The following is a 21748-nucleotide window of genomic DNA, read 5'->3' as shown; positions in this document are numbered from 1 at the left end:
CTAAAACATAAGACAAACATTTGTTTTGATGATCATGAATATTAAAATCATAAATTTCATTCATATTTTATGAAAATGCACTTTTATAATTCTGTATAATGTCCTCTACAACATCAAATGCTTCTTCAAAATCCTCCTGAAAAAGATATAAAAAAACAACATTTAAGTGTGGTCATGTTTTCTGTTTAAAATGATTTCAGACCTGTTTTTTCAAAAGCAACTACTTCAATGTTATTCTTGTTCTCCACAGACGTGCAATGATTAGCTGAATATCTCTTACCATTTATAATAATTATTCAGACATTAGATTTGATTTTTGATGCTTTGCGTTTAAACACCAGTTAATTTAGCACAGCTTTTTGGCTATTTAGTGATAGCCAGTTATTATTGGCAGAGGAAGTTGTAGGGCCTAGAGAAAAACCACTGACCTTCGATAGAGAAGCTGACAATCCTAGTCAATTTTACGATTGGAGTCTATTGCACAAGTTTTATCTCACAACCTAAGTGTTGACTGGCTATATATAGCTAGTAACTACTTATACATTTAACACTAGGCCACCAAACCTCTTTTAGACATGAATCCATTATTTTCACTTTTTGTTATGTAGCTCATGTTTTCTTTATTTGAATTCTTTGATTAGTTATTCTTTTTATTGATCTCAAGACATTCTTTAAATACTGCAATCTTACAACTGTTCCAAAGAAAATATTCAGGGTAAAAAAAAATTTTTTTTAATTTGGAGCATATGAGGTAACAAATTCAAGTAATCTGTACTTTTAATGAATTCATAAATAAAACTTAACAAAAATGCAGTTTCAAGGTCATAAACACGTTGATATAAGGTGAGTGATTGTCTATGACAAATGATTAACCTGCGTAGTTACATTCCTTCTTAATATTTAATTCTAAATTCCATTTCAAACTGAAGTAAACATGAAAAAATGTTGATGACTCACAGTCACATGACAAAATTATGTCTATGAGCTGATAAAGAGAAAACACTGCAGCCAATCAGAAATCATATGTTACATCCAAAATTAAATTAAAATATCTAAACACTATCCTACTTACATTGGTAACTCCATACTTGTTGTACCAATGGAGATATGCTTTGGCAGCAAATTTGACCCTTGACCTCTCATAGACAGTCTCCAGGTATTCTACTATTGACTCTGAATTTGATGCTACTGTAATTGAAGCTGTGTCTTTTGGTCCAATACTGTTGGTTTTGGCTGAAACAATAAATTATTGAAAATACAAGATCAAACTTCTACAGATACATAATGTACATAGTTTAAACATATTTTATTGTTCAAAATGACAAATGGATTAGACACAAGTTTTACAACTTAGTTACGTCTTCTCCAATGAACATGATCTATGTACTTCTCTCATTCTTAAAAATACTTTCCTGAACAGTTGGTTATTAGTTTTTGTTTTATACATTATCAACATACAGATTTATGGTTTCCTATAAAAAGACAAGAACATTTGTAGTTAATTCCTAAATTGCCATTTTAGATTCTTTTAGTGTTTTCTTTCAAAATACACCCTTAAATTTCCGTGTTATGTGGATTCATTATTATTTGTTGGGTACCAAATTTTCTTGATTTGTGGGTACAGGGGAACCACAAAATTAAATGTTCAAAGAATGACACATTTTGTAAAGGACAGAACTTGGAAAAACCACTAAATTGTTTAAGAAATAATTCCTGGGGACTTGAATATATCCTGATTTTGCCACGAGTTGAACCTTTATACAAAATTTTTACACTAAGTGATAGTGAGGGGTAAAATATCGACATAATGGACATAATGGACAACCCATTATGATAGTAAAATCACAATACATTCAAGCCCCCATGAATTATTTCCATTCTAATAGGACAAATAAGGCAATTGTTTTGGATTGAAGTGCTCTAGGTGAAGGCATTATTAACCTTTCCCATACAATCAGAACAGTCCAAGCAATATATTCATATTTGCACACGGGTTTGTACTCAAAGCATTTGAAGGACATCGTGTTAGAATTTCCATTATTAGTCAAAACAAGAATTGGGGTACCCGTAAGCTATTGTAGCATAGATGCTTTATGATATCAAAAGACTAATAAAGTTCAATTAATTAATATTTTTTTACTGAACAGGTCAAAGTAAAGAATAATTGTATCCAGTTTGTGAGACAGTTATCAATCATACTGTAAAATATATGAAATTTAAATTATTTTTTTTGGTACAAACTAATTTTGTGAGGTTTTATCAAGATGTGTTTTTTTTTCTTCTTCTCTCATTGGTCAGTTTAGTTTCAAACTGCTTGATAAATGGATAGAAAAAATTAGACGTCTACAAAAGACTATATATCTCTAAATTAATGTAATTGTCAATGCTATGTGCTGAAGACCGTACTTTGAACTTAAATTGTTTGCTTTTTATACATTTTGACCTTGATGAAGAGTTGTATCATACACCTTATCACTAATCCGACTGACCCGGTCGCTTGAACTTTTGATGACAACAACAATCACTTATCCATTGTGGCTTCAGATATTATGTTTTATGATGTCAAAATTTTACAGGAACCTGTTTGATATTCAGTAATGGCGGACAAATAGCGATAACATGTATTAACACTCATACCACATCTTTTTATTTCTATATTAATTTACACATACCTGTCCAGATATCTATAGGGAAGGGATTCCAGCTGACCGTGTTAAAAGATTTACGGAACTTTTTCTCCAGCCCCTGTGTCATCTGGGGGTAAAATCTGTACTCTGTACTGTCACCTCGTGCTATCACTACATTACCTATACTACCAAACTGATACTGTATAAGGAAAATATGTGAATGTTCCTCTCATCTTGATTAATCAAATAACATACAGTGAAACCTGTTTTTAGAGACCACCAAAGGGAGAGTCAAAAAGTGGTCAGACTCATAAGACAGCACATAATTTGTGAATTAGGGGCCTTTTAAAGCTGACAATGCAGTATGGGCCTGCACATTGTTGAAGGCCTTAGAGTGACCTAAAGTTGTAAATTTTTGTCATGTGTTAATTGGTCTATTGGAGAGTTTTCTCATTGGCAATCATACCACAACTTCTATTTTATATGTCCTTCGTTCTTGTTTTCTTTCATGTTTTAGGCATTTCACTTACACTTTATATTTTCTTCCCTATTCTTTAAATTTTAGCTGTACCAAACAAAAGTCCATATTTATCTTTTTAGTTTGTTTTGCCCATTTTTTATATACCTTTTTTCTTTTGCTTTTTATTCTCTTTTCTGTAAATTTTTTGTAATTGATTTGCCTATAAGGGCCCTTTGGTTAGGAAATATTTGATTTGATTGATTTGATTTTGTAAACCTAATTGTGACCCTGATACTAATTATATATATAAGGATACTACATTTCCTTTCCCATCATGTCGTCTAATGCCTTGGCTCATCTGTTTCTGTAATCCTGCCCAAGACATCTTACTGTAATAGATAAAATTGTAATATATGTTTGGTTAGTATACACCTCCTATAATTTGGAGCACTACTGATTGTGAAGCTGAAATCACTGACTAAAGTTTTAAGCTAGAGTATCGTTCAATGTGACATTAAAACTGCAAAATAAAAATCATTTCATCAATTAATTTAGGCATCCTTTATTTTCCCCTTGATATCTTCTTTGTACAGTAATAGAGTAACAGTAAATCATAATTTCCTTTCCAAATTATTCTTATTTCATTTGATATCAGATCAGTATTATCAGGCACAAAGTTTGCTTTTGTTTACTGTAAATTCAGAAATTATGGCAATTTTTTTATTATTCTTTACAATTATGAGACTAAGTGAGATACTGTCATGACTGTGAAAGTACTTTTATTCGTGGGGTACCAATTTTCATGGTTTTTGTGGATGACTTAAATGTCCTACAAATAAAACAACCATTGTCAAAATCAAGACAAGGAAAGATCCCCATCGGTAGGGTTAGTGTTATCACTATGATTTACACGAGTCAATGTTTACTTTGCAATTTCCTTCAATCAAGACAATTTGTAACCCTCATTTCTAAAGGCTTTAATTTTTCAATTATTTATTTTTTATTAGAAAACTAAAATCCACAAACATATTAATATTGCTTAAACCACTACAATTGATACCCACAAATTAAAGTACCTTCAAGGTAATCAAATATAAGAACAAACATTTTTAAATTAGATACATTTATATTTGCATGTAGATTATCCTGAAATAGCAATTTTTAATCTCACATTATTGTTTTTCAAGAATCATAACAATAAATGCTCTCATTAAATTCTGAATTTTACAGTAAATTTTATACTTAATTAACTTACCTCTTAGCTATATGATGGACCTGTACAAATTTATTTGCTGGAAGAGGACAAACTGATCTTATCATCTCCCAAGGTTCCATACCAATACTTGGCCCACTACAAAACAAAAAAATGTAACAATAAATTGATTAATAATATGTGTACATGTATACTATAATTATTTATACTGTATTATGTATTAAAGGTGAAATGAAATAAATCTCTATGATGAAAAATGTTTTTTTAATCTTTAAAGAAGGAAAAAAAAAAAAAAGTTTCATGAGTAAGGGGAGACAATTCAAGCTATTTTTCATGTCAATATTATCTAATTTAAAAGCAGACAAATCCAATGTTTTCAAATTAACATTAGGTATTTGTAAATATACTTAAATAATTTAATTTTGAATGTAACGCATCTTCTGATTGGCTGACATTGTTTTGTTTATCAGCTCATAGAAATAATTTTGTCATGTGAGCATGACGTTTTTTCATGATTTATCTGGTTAAATGGAATTTAGAATTAAATTATAAGAAATGACTGTCATATTTTTCTGTCTATTTGAAATAACTTTAAAAATGTGTTGCTCACTTTAAAATAACCTGCAACGCGCATTATTCAGTGTGCACCATATTTTTATGTTATTTCTTCATAGACAGAAAAAATATTACAGTCATTCCTTAATGAAATTATAGTGTTTTTTATGTAAACAAAGTGATATTCAAAAAATCTTAATGGATTATTATATTAAATGTAACAATGTTTTATACAAGGGGGGATAATCTAACCTTTTTGGTGTCATGGTATCTGTGGGCAGGAACATTTCCCCAAGAGCAGAAGCTATAGAGGTGTTCATGGCATCAAAAGAGACATGGTCACTTTATATAAGGGAGATAATCTAACCTTTTTGGTGGCATGGTATCTGTGGGCAGTAATACTCCTCCGAGAGCAGAGGCTAGAGAGGTGTTCATGGCATCAAAAGAAACATGGTCACTTTATATAAGGGGAGATAATCTTACCTTTTTGGTGTCATGGTGTCTGTGGGCAGGAATACTCCCCCTAGAGCAGACGCAATAGAGGTGTTCATGGCATCAAAAGAAACATGGTCACTTTATGTTAGGGGAGATAATCTAACCTTTTTGGTGTCATGGTATCTGTTGGCAGGAACACTTCCCCAAGAGCAGAAGCTATAGAGGTGTTCATGGCATCAAAAGAAACAAGGTCACTTTATATTAAGGGGAGATAATCTAACCTTTTTGGTGTGATGATATCTGTGGGCAGGAACACACCCCCAAGAGCAGAAGCTATAGAGGTGTTCATGGCATCAAAAGAAACATGGTCACTTTATATTAAGGGGAGATAATCTAACCTTTTTGGTGTCATGGTATCTGTGGGCAGGAATACTCCCCCGAGAGCAGAGGCAATAGAGGTGTTCATGGCATCAAAAGAAACATGGTTACTTTATATTAAGGGGAGATAATCTAACCTTTTTGGTGTCATGGTATCTGTGGGCAGGAATACTCCACCTTGAGTAGAGGCTATAGAGGTGTTCATGGCATCAAAAGAAACATGGTCACTTTATATTAAGGGGAGATAATCTAACCTTTTTGGTGTCATGGTATCTGTGGGCAGGAATACTCCACCAAGAGCAGAGGCTAGAGAGGTGTTCATGGCATCAAAAGAAACATGGTCACTTTATATAAGGGAGATAATCTAACCTTTTTGGTGTGATGATATCTGTGGGCAGGAACACACCCCCAAGAGCAGAGGCTATAGAGGTGTTCATGGCATCAAAAGAAACATGGTCACTTTATGTAAGGGGAGATAATCTAACCTTTTTGGTGTCATTGTATCTGTTGGCAAGAATACTCCCCCAATGGCAGACGCAATAGAGGTGTTCATGGCATCAAAAGAAACATGGCCACTTTATACAAGGGGAGATAATCTAACCTTTTTGGTGTGATGATATCTGTGGGCAGGAACACACCCCCAAGAGCAGAAGCTATAGAGGTGTTCATGGCATCAAAAGAAACATGGTCACTTTATATTAAGGGGAGATAATCTAACCTTTTTGGTGTCATGGTATCTGTGGGCAGGAATACTCCCCCGAGAGCAGAAGCTATAGAGGTGTTCATGGCATCAAAAGAAACATGGTCACTTTATATTAAGGGGAGATAATCTAACCTTTTTGGTGTCATGGTATCTGTGGGCAGGAATACTCCCCCGAGAGCAGAGGCAATAGAGGTGTTCATGGCATCAAAAGAAACATGGTTACTTTATATTAAGGGGAGATAATCTAACCTTTTTGGTGTGATGATATCTGTGGGCAGGAACACACCCCCAAGAGCAGAAGCTATAGAGGTGTTCATGGCATCAAAAGAAACATGGTCACTTTATATTAAGGGGAGATAATCTAACCTTTTTGGTGTCATGGTATCTGTGGGCAGGAATACTCCCCCGAGAGCAGACGCAATAGAGGTGTTCATGGCATCAAAAGAAACATGGTCACTTTATATAAGGGAGATAATCTAACCTTTTTGGTGTCATGGTATCTGTTGGGAGGAATACTCCCCCGAGAGCAGAGGCAATAGAGGTGTTCATGGCATCAAAAGAAACATGGTCACTTTATGTAAGGGGAGATAATCTAACCTTTTTGGTGTCATTGTATCTGTTGGCAAGAATACTCCCCCAATGGCAGACGCAATAGAGGTGTTCATGGCATCAAAAGAAACATGGCCACTTTATATTAAGGGGAGATAATCTAACCTTTTTGGTGTCATGGTATCTGTGGGCAGGAATACTCCCCCGAGAGCAGAGGCAATAGAGGTGTTCATGGCATCAAAAGACACATGGTTACTTTATATTAAGGGGAGATAATCTAACCTTTTTGGTGTCATGGTATCTGTGGGCAGGAATACTCCACCAAGAGCAGAGGCTAGAGAGGTGTTCATGGCATCAAAAGAAACATGGTTACTTTATATTAAGGGGAGATAATCTAACCTTTTTGGTGTCATGGTATCTGTGGGCAGGAATACTCCACCAAGAGCAGAGGCTAGAGAGGTGTTCATGGCATCAAAAGAAACATGGTCACTTTATATAAGGGAGATAATCTAACCTTTTTGGTGTCATGGTATCTGTTGGGAGGAATACTCCCCCGAGAGCAGAGGCAATAGAGGTGTTCATGGCATCAAAAGAAACATGGTCACTTTATATAAGGGGAGATAATCTAACCTTTTTGGTGTCATGGTATCTGTGGGCAGGAACATTCCCCCGAGAGCAGACGCTATAGAGGTGTTCATGGCATCAAAAGAAACATGGTTACTTTATATTAAGGGGAGATAATCTAACCTTTTTGGTGTCATGGTATCTGTGGGCAGGAATACTCCACCAAGAGCAGAGGCTAGAGAGGTGTTCATGGCATCAAAAGAAACATGGTCACTTTATATAAGGGAGATAATCTAACCTTTTTGGTGTCATGGTATCTGTGGGCAGGAATACTCCACCTAGAGAAGAGGCTATAGAGGTGTTCATGGCATCAAAAGAAACATGGTCACTTTATATAAGGGGAGATAATCTAACCTTTTTGGTGTCATGGTATCTGTGGGCAGGAATACTCCACCAAGAGCAGAAGCTATAGAGGTGTTCATGGCATCAAAAGAAACATGGTCACTTTATATTAAGGGGAGATAATCTAACCTTTTTGGTGTCATGATATCTGTGGGCAGGAATACTCCCCCGAGAGCAGAAGCTATAGAGGTGTTCATGGCATCAAAAGAAACATGGTCACTTTATATAAGGGGAGATAATCTAACCTTTTTGGTGTCATTGTATCTGTTGGCAGGAACACTCCCCCGAGAGCAGACGCTATAGAGGTGTTCATGGCATCAAAAGAAACATGGTCACTTTATATAAGGGGAGATAATCTAACCTTTTTGGTGTCATGGTATCTGTTGGGAGGAACACTCCACCGAGAGCAGAAGCTATAGAGGTGTTCATGGCATCAAAAGAAACATGGTCACTTTATGTAAGGGGAGATAATCTAACCTTTTTGGTGTCATTGTATCTGTTGGCAAGAATACTCCCCCAATGGCAGACGCAATAGAGGTGTTCATGGCATCAAAAGAAACATGGTCACTTTATATAAGGGAGATAATCTAACCTTTTTGGTGTCATGATATCTGTGGGCAGGAACACTTCCCCAAGAGCAGAAGCTATAGAGGTGTTCATGGCATCAAAAGAAACAAGGTCACTTTATATTAAGGGGAGATAATCTAACCTTTTTGGTGTGATGATATCTGTGGGCAGGAACACACCCCCAAGAGCAGAAGCTATAGAGGTGTTCATGGCATCAAAAGAAACATGGTCACTTTATATTAAGGGGAGATAATCTAACCTTTTTGGTGTCATGGTATCTGTGGGCAGGAATACTCCCCCGAGAGCAGAGGCAATAGAGGTGTTCATGGCATCAAAAGAAACATGGTTACTTTATATTAAGGGGAGATAATCTAACCTTTTTGGTGTCATGGTATCTGTGGGCAGGAATACTCCACCAAGAGCAGAGGCTAGAGAGGTGTTCATGGCATCAAAAGAAACATGGTCACTTTATATAAGGGAGATAATCTTACCTTTTTGGTGTCATTGTATCTGTTGGAAGGAATACTCCCCCGAGAGCAGAAGCTATAGAGGTGTTCATGGCATCAAAAGAAACATGGTCACTTTATATAAGGGGAGATAATCTAACCTTTTTGGTGTCATGGTATCTGTTGGAAGGAATACTCCCCCGAGAGCAGAAGCTATAGAGGTGTTCATGGCATCAAAGGAAACATGGCCACTTTATATAAGGGGAGATAATCTAACCTTTTTGGTGTCATGGTATCTGTGGGCAGGAATACTCCACCTAGAGAAGAAGCTATTGAGGTGTTCATGGCATCAAAAGAAACATGGTCACTTTATATAAGGGAGATAATCTAACCTTTTTGGTGTCATGGTATCTGTGGGCAGGAATACTCCACCTAGAGAAGAGGCTATAGAGGTGTTCATGGCATCAAAAGAAACATGGTCACTTTATATAAGGGGAAATAATCTAACCTTTTTGGTGTCATGGTATCTGTGGGCAGGAATACTTCACCTAGAGAAGAAGCTATTGAGGTGTTCATGGCATCAAAAGAAACATGGTCACTTTATATAAGGGAGATAATCTAACCTTTTTGGTGTCATGGTATCTGTGGGCAGGAATACTCCACCTAGAGCAGAGGCAATAGAGGTGTTCATGGCATCAAAAGAAACATGGTCACTTTATATAAGGGAGATAATCTAACCTTTTTGGTGTCATGGTATCTGTGGGCAGGAATACTCCAACTAGAGCAGACGCTATAGAGGTGTTCATGGCATCAAAAGAAACATGGTCATTTTATGTAAGGGGAGATAATCTAACCTTTTTGGTGTCATGGTATCTGTTGGAAGGAATACTCCCCCGAGAGCAGAAGCTATTGAGGTGTTCATGGCATCAAAAGAAACATGGTCACTTTATGTAAGGGGAGATAATCTAACCTTTTTGGTGTCATGGTATCTGTGGGCAGGAACACTCCACCGAGAGCAGAAGCTATAGAGGTGTTCATGGCATCAAAAGAAACATGGTCATTTTATGTAAGGGGAGATAATCTAACCTTTTTGGTGTCATGGTATCTGTTGGAAGGAATACTCCCCCGAGAGCAGAAGCTATTGAGGTGTTCATGGCATCAAAAGAAACATGGTCACTTTATGTAAGGGGAGATAATCTAACCTTTTTGGTGTCATGGTATCTGTTGGAAGGAATACTCCCCCGAGAGCAGAAGCTATAGAGGTGTTCATGGCATCAAAAGAAACATGGTCATTTTATATAAGGGGAGATAATCTAACCTTTTTGGTGTCATGGTATCTGTTGGAAGGAATACTCCCCCGAGAGCAGAAGCTATAGAGGTGTTCATGGCATCAAAAGAAACATGGACACTTTATGTAAGGGGAGATAATCTAACCTTTTTGGTGTCATGGTATCTGTGGGCAGGAACACTCCACCGAGAGCAGATGCTATAGAGGTGTTCATGGCATTAAAAGAAACATGGCCACTTTATACAAGGGGAGATAATCTAACCTTTTTGGTGTCATGGTATCTGTGGGCAGGAATACTCCACCGAGAGCAGATGCTATAGAGGTGTTCATGGTATCAAAAGATACACTCTCCATCTTTCTCTGAAGTTTTCCAAGAACATCATCATTATAGGTCAGAACAACACAGTCAGTATTCCTGAAAAACAATAATATTTGTCCTTATAAATATATTTCTGAAACAAAAACTGCATTTGTAAAAGATGATTTTTATTACAAAATATCCATAGTTTGCAAATAAAAAAACAACCAAAAAACTGTTCAATCTTTTTTTGTATTCAAATTTAGAAATTTCTTAAACCAAATCTATTCCTAGATTTCATTTTCTTCTTTTTTTTGTTCCTGATTTTCCTTAAATATCATATTCGAATGATGTTGTGTTAGAAGATTTTAAGCTTATCATAAAATGTCCCAAATATTGCATGTTATTTTACCTTTGAAGGTATGACAGTGTTAGCAAAGCATTATAATTCTGTAACGGACTTTCTCCTGTCAAACATGGCGCCACAGTACAGGAAATCAGATGGTTCATGGGATATTCTTCTCTCATGGCCTCACACAGACGAGATCCTAATCCTAAAAATATACAAATAAATTAAGGTTCTGTGTTAGAATGATGGGACACATAACAGGAAATCAGATGGTTCATGTGATATTTCTCTCTCATGGACTCACACAGACAAGATCCTTATCCTAAAAATATACAAATATATTAAGGTTCTGTGTTAGAATGATGCGGCACAGTACAGGAAATCAGGTGGTTCATGGGATATTCCTCCCTTATGGCCTTACACAGACGAGATCCTAATCCTAATCAAAGTGATGGATATCACTCATGGAAAGATTAGAAGAATAGTTTGAATTATTTCATATTAAGGTATGGTGGGGGGAAATGAACATTTATAAAGCACTATTGCTGAAAAATGCATTACAGCAGGTCTTTAGAAGGAAACTTGCTTTTCCAGTGTGAGGATAAAATGAGCTCAAATTAAATAATATGAGTCTCTAAATTTGCACAATTTTATTTAAACTGCAGTTTATATCTAATTATGTTGCTGATTCAGAACATGTTTAAAAAAAAACAAAAAAATGCAAAAATTCTTCTAGTAAATGTTGTCAACTATATCCTTGTAAGACATAAATTTAGACCAACAGCTAAAAGCTTTAAAGTGCCATTGAACAAATATAATCTAAAAATGTTGTTTTGGGGCATTTTGTTCGTTGAAAGAGAGTGATATGGCATTGAAAATTAAAAGTTTTAGAGTGCCTTTTGATCAAATTTTAAAGTATTTTCAAACACAGGGCATTTTCAATTTTATTTTTCAACATAAACCAATTAAAAAAACCGATTTTATTGAAATATGGATTCTTTCTTGATTGCAAAAATATATATTTACTTTTAGTAAAAATTTAAATGACTAAAATAGACACAATGTTTGATGGGAAATAAACTAATAAACAAAGGTTTTATATAATTAAAGTTTATAAATTTTAAAACTGTTTCAAGCCAATTCCTGATAAAAAAAATTGTTGATTAATTACAGATGATTATTGGGAATTTATCAAGTAAATCATAGGCCATACTTGAATACCTTTTATATATTCATATTTATATTCATATTTCATTTTTGTAAGATCTTGTTAATCCATTAATCATTTATCTTTCAGAAATAATTTACAGAATCACTTTATGTAATGTAGATCAAAAGTAATTGGCAATAAATAAATCTAGCTATCATCCTTATAAATAGCAAACATCTAATATACACAATTGTATATTCAATTATGAGGTCAAATGCTTGTGTATTAAGAATTAGATGCATATTGGAGTGGTCTGTAAAATTATGTAAGACTGAGGTTGATAGGTAATGTGGTCAATTTGATTGGCAGTTTAGGAGGTGGGGCATTGTAATTAAAGGTCCACCTTGTCTCTGATTGTTTAGTGATAATGACAGTTGTCAATCATACTAGTGGAATCAATACCCTCATACCTAATCAAAATGTTTTTAAAAAAGCCTGCACATCAACACAACTTAATTACATACATTCTTGAATGAACTGCTGCAATAATATACCCAGTTTTTTCAGTTTATTTGTGTATTATGTGCACATTCATGAGAACCATAGGGAACTATATTTTAGTGTGACTACATTTAGTAACAGTAGCTAACCTGTCCTGTTGTTAGGGAGGGTGGTGCCTAAGTAAAGATTTAGAACAAGTTCTAATCTTTCCAAAAATATACAAATATATTAAGGTTCTGTGTAAGCAGGGTTTCCGCTGGCGGTCGCCATTTTCACAATTTGCGAAAAAATAATAATTGTGGCGATAAAAATTCGTCATTTGCGAAAGAATTTGGCGAAAGAAATATATAGAACGATTTATTTTCCTCCATCTTGGTTATTTACTTTTTTCGAGTTTCTCGGACTGTACCCGATCAGACAATACTCGGAATTCACCTTGACCTCATTAAGGTTTGGACAGAAAATCAATAATCAGCTGATTGCATTGTATAGCTATCGACAACAAAGGACTATATTAATAAAGGTGTTGATTGAATTGTTTGACAAAATGGCTTCTGTTAAATGTCACATACAGAATTTATTTACCACTTTGTGACGCACGTGTTTGAAGCAAACTTTTGACGTCTCTTCCTCTTTTAAAGATAGTTTAGAAAAGAAAGCTGTTGTTGTGACGGACGAAAAATGTCCAAAAGCAAGAAAAATCTCGGATTTAAAACTTTAATTATCCTTTGACTTAAATATCGGTAATTGATTAGGAAGACGTTTTTAAAGTCGTTTGAGTGACACACATGTTTCTAGCCTAGTTTTACGTCTCAACTTTTTCATTTACGATGGTCAAGAAAATAAAACTGTCATTATGAAGAAATCTATTCAAAAGGTTGGCTCGAATGAGAGTAGCCCTTCAATGTAATGACTACACATAGACGAGGGATCAATTTCATGTGATAAAAGCTTTTGTTTTGTTGTAAACAAAACTTCTTAATACAAAAGGAAACATCAGTATTTTTTCTTTAAAAGAAATTTTCCCTACGATTATACTGGTATTGTATAATCAAAACATGTCCATTAATTTTGTTATATTCCAGGACGTATATCTTCTTTATTTTTTAAAAGTATAGTGGCCCAATCAATAAGAAAAGTTGTTTAAAATACAATGAATAGTTTTTCCTTTTAAATTAAAAAAATCTGTTGTTTTAAAGTAAATTTGTAGTGTTTATTCATTAACATGTAAACTCTAAAATAAGTTTGAGAGCATAATCATAGACACAATGGGAAAAATCATATTATTTAAGGGAAAGGGGAGGGGGAGAGGGGGAAGAAAAAATGTAAAAATATATTCCTCTCTCATGGCCTCACAGGCTCACACAGACGAGATCCTAATCCTAAAAATATACAAATATATTAAGGTTCTATGTTAGAATGATGTGGCACAGTGCAGGAAATAAGATGGTTCATGGGGTATTCCTCTCTCATGGCCTCACACAGACTAAATCCTAATCCTAAAAATATAAAAGTCTATGTAAAGTTCTATTTGGGAAGGCTGCTGCACAGTAGAGGAAATCAGGTGGTTCATGGGATATTCCTCTCTCATGGCCTCACACAGAGGAGATCCCAATCCTAAAAAAATTTAAATCAATGTAAAGTTCTATTTGGAAATGTTCCCCACAGTACAGGAAATCAGATTGTGCATGAGATATTCCTCCATCATGGTCTCACAAAAACGAGATCCTAATCCAAAAACATATACAAGTCTATCCAAGGTTATGTTTAGGAATGATTCTCACAGTATCTAGGAAATCAGATTGTTCATGAGATATTCCTCCATCATTGTCTCACAAAAACGAGATCCTAATCCTAAAAAATATACAAATAAATACAGGTTCTGTGTTGTTATGACCCCCATGCATGGTACAGAAATAATAATTGGATAATACCTTTTCTAAGAATATACAGATCCCTATAAAGTTGAACCTGATATTTCCACAAATCACAAAAAGACAAACCAAAGTAATATCATGAGGTCTTGTGACTGGTTTGGATTGTATCCCTTTGTCTTAATTTTTTACATCAGGATATATAATATTGAATAAATGATATTAAACAAAAATATATGATGTAGAATTGTTTCATTTTTAGAACTTTGTACTTTAATGTTTAAATATATGACCATATAGAGTATGCTTTCATATTGTTTTATTTTAAAGCTGCTGTATCATTATGCAGATTATAATTTTACAAGCCAGTTTCAGCCATAAATCAAATCAAGCATTGATGGAACTTGGACATGTGAAAAAATTACATTCAGAGGCCAAGGGGAGATAACAAAATGTTGTTGTTTCATTTACATACATGCTATAGTACCTACATACATACAAATACCAACCTGAACCTGTTCCACCAGTCAAACTGTGCATCATTATACAACCACTGTACATATCACATCTATATAAAAAATGAAATTCTTAGGCCAAGGCTTATTTTGAGATACTGTATATGCACCTAATTACTTTCTGTTGCAGATTGTGTTGACCTCTAAAGGTCTTTGAATATTGTGTGTTGTTAGTTTATATTGTTATATTGACGTATACAACTGATTCAACCAGTAAATAATGTAGATCAATACAATTTCTTGAGCACCACTTTTCTTGGAATGAGCAAAAAAATTAATGTAAGCAGAACATTGATTTCACATTTTTGTCAGTCAGTATACAAGCCTATAAAAATATGTATTGTTTTAAAAATTTAATTCTTGCTTTGCCTTTACGAACATAATCTACTAAAATTTTTATCCCACCAAAAATAATAAATCCACGGTAGAATAAATAATTTCAATCATTCAAATAACTGCCCCTTTTATGTCATTTATGTAGATGACAAATTTTAAATATTTGTCTTTGATGAATAATTTGATTAGTTGACAAGAAATGAAAAACAAATTTTGGTTTTCTATAATCTGTTCTGTTGACAGTTTTTTCCATGGCCTCGTCAGTTCGTCTTCGATGCGAATATCTCTTGTGTATCTTCTTTTAACACTAACACTAATTATATTACTTTGATTATTTCCCTTTGACCTATGCAAGACTTAGTGACATATGGCAAAGAAAATAACTTTATCTTCATTTATGCAACAAGTTAGCCTTAATTATTGCTTTTTTTATATACAAAATAATGTAGTTTTGTCTTTGTGTTTGGATTTCAGAATTAAGTCAGTTATTTAGACCTTGCTTTTCAGTAGATATTTGTCCATTGGGCTTCAAGGCTGGTTGCGGGCTGTATGAAGAATCATGAAGGAGTATTTCTTATATATTTACAAATGATTTAGATGTACAGTGTAGATGCTATAATTCTCCTTAAATATCAATGCAACATAAAATTTTACTGTGAATTAAAAAGTTATTCTGCATTATATTCAAGACAAAAAATATGTAAATATTGAAATCAACATTTCAATTATAGCATTACTTTATGTAATGTTATAAATTTTTTTGCAATAAAATATTGTTACCTCTCAATTTCTTTCCTGACTTGGTTGGCAGTATCTTCTAGTATGTGATCCTCTCCAGTCTTCTTCAGTCCATGGTAACCTATAAATTATTTAATAAAATATGTGTGAATCTCTTAAGGTAGAAATAAGTTGCCAATCATCCCCAAATAATATAAGCATGTACATGTCCATGTTTATACTTGAATTGTCAGAAAAATTATCAAATAATCAAACACCCAACCTGCATGTTGTGTAATTGAATTTGAGCAATTTGGTTGAAATCATTCAAGAATATTTTTGTTAGTAGCAGTTATTGTTAAACTATAACAAAAATAAATGCAACCAGATGTTTCTGAACTTAAATGACGACAGATATGTTGCACTTGTCATATTAAACCATAAGTTCTCTTTTCCTCAAATCTGACCTACTAAATTAGACAAGGAGTTTGTGTGTACATGAGCAACACAATAGGTGCCATGTGTAGAGAAGGTTCTGCTTACTCTTCCGTAGCATTTTTCCAAAAACCAATAAAACAAATGTATCAATCATAATCCCAACCCTTTTTACATCCAATCACCAAAGTTTACAGTGATTTCCTCAATACCCTAGGCCTGTAAAAGTGATTTGTTTATTTCCTCAACATGTACCTTTATATCTACAGGGCTTTATCACAATAAATAGTATTAAGAAGATGCCAATGAGACAACTGTCCAACAAGTCACAATTTATAAAGGCAAACCATTATTTGTCAAAGTATATATTGTTTAATGTCTATGTTCTTCTGTGTATTTTTAGTACTTTATCAAAAGAAAGTTCATGTCTATATGAATATGTATATTGAAAGGAGGAGAGATAACTCTTGCATTGCTATGACAACAAATGGAAGTTTTTAACGACCTTGACTGGCTATACAGCCCTTGCACGGTCGGCTAATGTGTTATGACAACAAACCTAATGCCCAGTTTGTTCCTCTTCCTCTCTTCCCAGATACAATATTTCCATCTCTGAAAAAAAATCAAATATATAATAAGGTACATGTAATTGTTTGTTGCTGTAAATCATTTTAATTTTGTTATCATTTCTCTATACATAAAATTGTTAGTATTCTCATTTGAATTGTGATGAGAACAAGGCATCCAAAAAAAACCCCAACAACATGCAGTTCAATTCTAGATCATGTTGATAGCATTTTCTAATAAAATTAATATTTTAAGTTATATGGTTCACTAGTGACACCCTACGGATACATAGAGGGTTAGTTAAATCCATAGGGGACTCTGGACTTTTTCTGCTGCGTTTTGTTGAAAAATAAACAATGAAACACAACAACATTAATAGATGACGTCGCCATTAACGTGTCATGAACCCCATATGAAACTTACTAACCCCATACGGTCTCATAGGGGGTCACCACGTGACGACGTTTAACCAATCACAATGTGATAATTCATTGGTGGTCCTATAAGTCATGTAAATTGTAATAATAAATATCCCAGTAATAATGAGTATATTGTTGAACAATCACAATAATAAATGCTATTTCTGAATTGCCTGTTTACTTGTTCTACCTTATTTTTAGACCTTTACAAGCCTTTTGTACCACTTTTGGTTCACTATCTACATGTACAGATCTTTGCTTTCCATCAGGGTGTATGAAAGTGTGTCTGAAAGGAAGAAATAGAGACTTACAGTACGGGTAGGGACTTATTTTTATGGATGTCTTAATCCGTCTAGTCGGATATCAATAATCGGACATTTTTATGGTAGGTAGTATGGCCATCAATCAACAAATCCAGGTGTGATTGGCAATATATTTGTCCTTTCATCTTAATCCCTGCTGCTAGAATTACGGTTCACTGATTTCAGAATCAGGTTACCTGTAATTTTAACCTCTCAGTCACTTTATTGATTACATTGTTTTTGACATAAAATATTTTTACAGGTGAAGTACTGGAGAAAACTTTGTTTTAATAAAAATAGCCTATTTTTTTAATTATGGTTTTTATATTTCAACTGCTATTTATTTTCTAATTTGTTCCTCAAAATTATTTTTGTTCTATGTTCTTTGTTGTTTTTTTTTGTTTGTTTTTTTGTGTATCTGTTTCTTATTTGTTTGCATAAAATTTCAAACATTAATATTTTTACATGTATTCTATTTCTGGAAGCTTACGGTTATTTTTGTTTTACTCGTAATTCCATTAGCAGTCTCTGATAATATGTATTTAATATTTAATTCAGTCTGTGTTGGGTCAGTTCCGAGATATAAAAAATAATTACAGTGAGCAATACTTATATATTATTTAGTAGATTGCTGATTCTTTGTAGTTTTTACTTTTACTGTAAACAATTTATTGTCCGAAACTTCAAAGTTGGAGATGTATCAATAAAATATAACGCAAATAATAACACTAGAAGAAGTTATTGATTCTTCCCGGACATAAGTTTATTTTTAGATTTCCGTGTTTGTTCATTATGTTAAATTTAAATAATTGATCTGCATTTGGGGGTAGGGGGTAAATAGGGTCCGGATCTCGAAATCCTGGGCTTAAAAACACGAAGTCCCAAGGTCCCGAATTTAAATAAATCAAAATCCCGACATCGCGAAAAAAAGAATTCCCAGATCCCGAAGTGTTAATCCCGAAATCTCGAACTTAAATTAATTGCGTAATATTAATTTACGCACAATCCATGTAAAAAGGAAACTTGTATGTTATATATTTTTAACAGCAATTTGTTAAGAAAAATTTGCCGTGAAAAGATAATTGCATGATACACATATTAGTGATCAACAGCGTGTGCACGTGGTTGAACTTTAACTTGACTCCACTCACAATATTATTGAATGCTAATAAAAGATGTTAAAGATCGATTTTGTCCACTGCACGAGATTCTTATATGGCGGGAAATGTCGTAACAGTAAACTCAGGTGACCTTACTGAACGACCGTGGGAAAATCCATTCATGATTAAATTTGATGTGGAATGATTGACAGTATTGTGCGTTAGTTTTGAGGCTCTTGATCGATTGACCAGAATAGAAATTTAATCGATTTACATACATGTAAAATCAAAACAAGATTTAGTCTTCTTTTATTTATTGTTTTATTTTTATCAGTCATTTCCCGGATTCCCATTTAAATATTTTACTTTGGAGAACTCCTTTAAACTTCGGACAACATCGATTTAAAAATTCTTACGGACTGCGCGAGCTATAGAATGACTAGAAGTACGACGAAAAAGTAAAGACAGCTGATCATGAATAGTACGATTAACCTTCAACCCCATTGGGGTATAAATGTGCATTTATTCAATGAACTATATAAGGTTAAATTTTGATTTTCGTGTATCGATTCGTAAAATATATTTATAATAAAAACACCGGCGATTTTCATAAAAGAGTCGACTGAGACATGAAAATAGAAAGGCAATATTTCGATTGTCAACAATTTTTTGTTAAATAAAAAATAGGAATCGAAATATGATCACGGCGTTATAAATATTGTATTTAAAAAAACAATTGTTTGACTTTCTAAGAGATTAACGGGAAATATGTCAAAATAGAAAGCACGAGTGATCTGTCTGACCAAAATGTTTTACTTGCGAGAAATGATTGACAGGTGTGAATTGATGTAGAGGCTCCGACGGGGAAAGTTGTATCAAAAGGAAAATAACTTTATTCACAATGCCTATACATATTTTATAAATACGATATGTTGGCCTTATACTTAAAATTGTGTTTCTAATAATAACATATAAAGGAACAGGACCTTAAAAGGGGGAAATAATATAACCATCAATGAAAACTCGTATAATTTACGGGATTGATGTCTCAACAATTTGATTTAAACTTCGATTGATGTTATTAGGCTTATTATTTTGAATTAGATGAAATATTTTCGGTTTACAAATGCAAATGCAAATACAAAATAGTTTATTGGCACAAAACTATTATAATGATTGGCAACACAATATATTGTTAAAAATCGTCTTTTATTTCATTTTCAAATTATAAAAAAAAAAATCCCACATTCATGATATTCAATTTTAATTTTAATTCTAAATATTCAATTTTTAATTTAAATTCTTATATTTAATTTTAATTTCAATTCTTTCTCTTTGAATACAAAACAATATTTTACATTTATCTATTCTCCATAAATACAAATATATCTGTACAGGTAAAATTTAATTCTAATCAAGCTGGTACAGATTGATTTACGACCTTCCACTTGGATATTGCACAGCAGGTGTTTATTACTCTGGGACAACTGTCCGACCAGTCTGACACCTAGACGGATTAAGGCTTCCATAAAAATAAGTCCCTACCTGTACTGTAGGTGATTGTAAAACAAAAAGACAGAAAATATATATATATTATCATGATTATCACAGTCTTACTCCATTGATATCAATGTATGCACTTCAGAATTATAGGGAGAAGTGACTTCTATTTTTGAAATTAATCAGGTCAGGAATAACCACCAATTGGTGGATTATACATGCACCTCAATTGACGTATAATCCACTAATTGACATATATAATGGTACATGTATCATGTGTATAGACCAATTGATGTTTTCTTTGTTTATCAAATCAAATTATTCAAAGAAAATGGCGCATTGTTTTCTTTAAATCATATTGCAATGTATTGTGGTATGAAAACATGTCAAACATTCCTAGTTTAAAAGTATAGTGACATAACATATTGCATTTAATCAATAATTGTATTTGAAGTTTCTTCTATTGTTATCTTGTCAATTCTTGATCAATTTGGCAAATTTAACCACTAATCACCTGTCTGCAGTCATGTGATTATGAGGACAACTCCACAGATGAATGGAGCTCTTTGTTAATACTTGACTTTCATTATTTAAAGTCAAGTACGGCCAATAGTACAGATGTTTCAACAAAAGATTTTTTTTACATATGCATTCTTAAGACAATGCAAGAGATGCAGCAGGCTTTGGCCAAACTGAAACTCTAGGATTGAGGAGGATACAACGATGGTCATAACATAGGTTGTATTAAAAGTTAAATGATGCTCCACTTTTACACTTGCATTATACGTCAATTGAGGTATAATCCACAAATTGGTGGTTATTCCTGACCTGTTGATAGGGAGAAGAAATGAGATTCACGAAAGTAAAAAACAAAAAGTACTCATTCACTTTATATATATTGTTAATACTCGGAGACGAAATAACTGTACGGGTTGCAAATTTGACTAGGTCAGTATGTGCCGAAGTGACTAGATTTTTTTTGTACCCTTCATGAACAGCTTTGTCTTGTGATGTTTTCTTCCAGAAAGCCTTTCCTATTTGGTTTCCGCACTGACCGACATGTAGAAATACTGCTGACATCTTCAGTTAAAAACTGCATTGTGCATAACAATGCCGTTGTCCTGTAAAACAATGTATAATTGAAAACAGACCGAAATCTGAATTTCAACCGGATGTTGTGAGAAAAAAAGAAAAAAAAAACTTCGGTAAAATGTTTCCGCGTTTAATATCTTCATTATGAAAATAGAGGCCCCTTGTGGGAGTGTCCAACTTGCAAGTATTCACATAATCGTAAAATTTTTCTGTCAATATATTACATAATCATTATTTTTTTTAAACAAAATAACTCAAATAATCAAAAATATAGTCCTACATAAAACCTCCTAGATTATTATCATAAAACATTTGGTATTAATCAAATAATCACTATAAGAACTAATCTCCTTGGGGAGGCTAAAAATAAGACGTGATATTATTGCCAATAAGACAACTAGCTACA

General features: G+C 33.5%; 1 protein-coding gene across 2 annotated transcripts; it reads right to left on the bottom strand.

The window, feature by feature from the left end:
* Positions 1 to 5: 5 nt before the first annotated feature.
* Positions 6 to 21417, bottom strand: LOC134694606 (tubulin delta chain-like). 2 transcript variants are annotated; one of them, XM_063555637.1, is made up of 12 exons: positions 21236 to 21417; positions 17539 to 17634; positions 16922 to 16974; positions 15991 to 16069; positions 14869 to 14927; positions 10898 to 11039; positions 10450 to 10602; positions 4343 to 4438; positions 3404 to 3476; positions 2673 to 2820; positions 1073 to 1233; positions 6 to 136 (listed from the first exon to the last, which is right to left on the bottom strand). In XM_063555637.1, exons 1-12 carry the CDS (start codon positions 21328 to 21330, stop codon positions 68 to 70), a joined length of 1224 nt encoding a protein of 407 aa, XP_063411707.1. In that variant the 5' UTR covers positions 21331 to 21417; the 3' UTR covers positions 6 to 67. The 2 variants fall into 2 exon arrangements, with proteins under 2 accessions (XP_063411707.1, XP_063411708.1); XM_063555638.1 differs by lacking the exon at positions 17539 to 17634.
* Between the last annotated feature and the right edge of the window lie 331 nt (positions 21418 to 21748).

The sequence above is a fragment of the Mytilus trossulus genome, chromosome 13 (assembly GCF_036588685.1).
Source record: "Mytilus trossulus isolate FHL-02 chromosome 13, PNRI_Mtr1.1.1.hap1, whole genome shotgun sequence".
Taxonomy (NCBI): Eukaryota; Metazoa; Mollusca; class Bivalvia; order Mytilida; family Mytilidae; genus Mytilus; species Mytilus trossulus.
The sequence above is the reverse complement of the archived record's forward strand: the minus strand, read 5'-3'. Positions and strand labels throughout refer to the sequence as shown.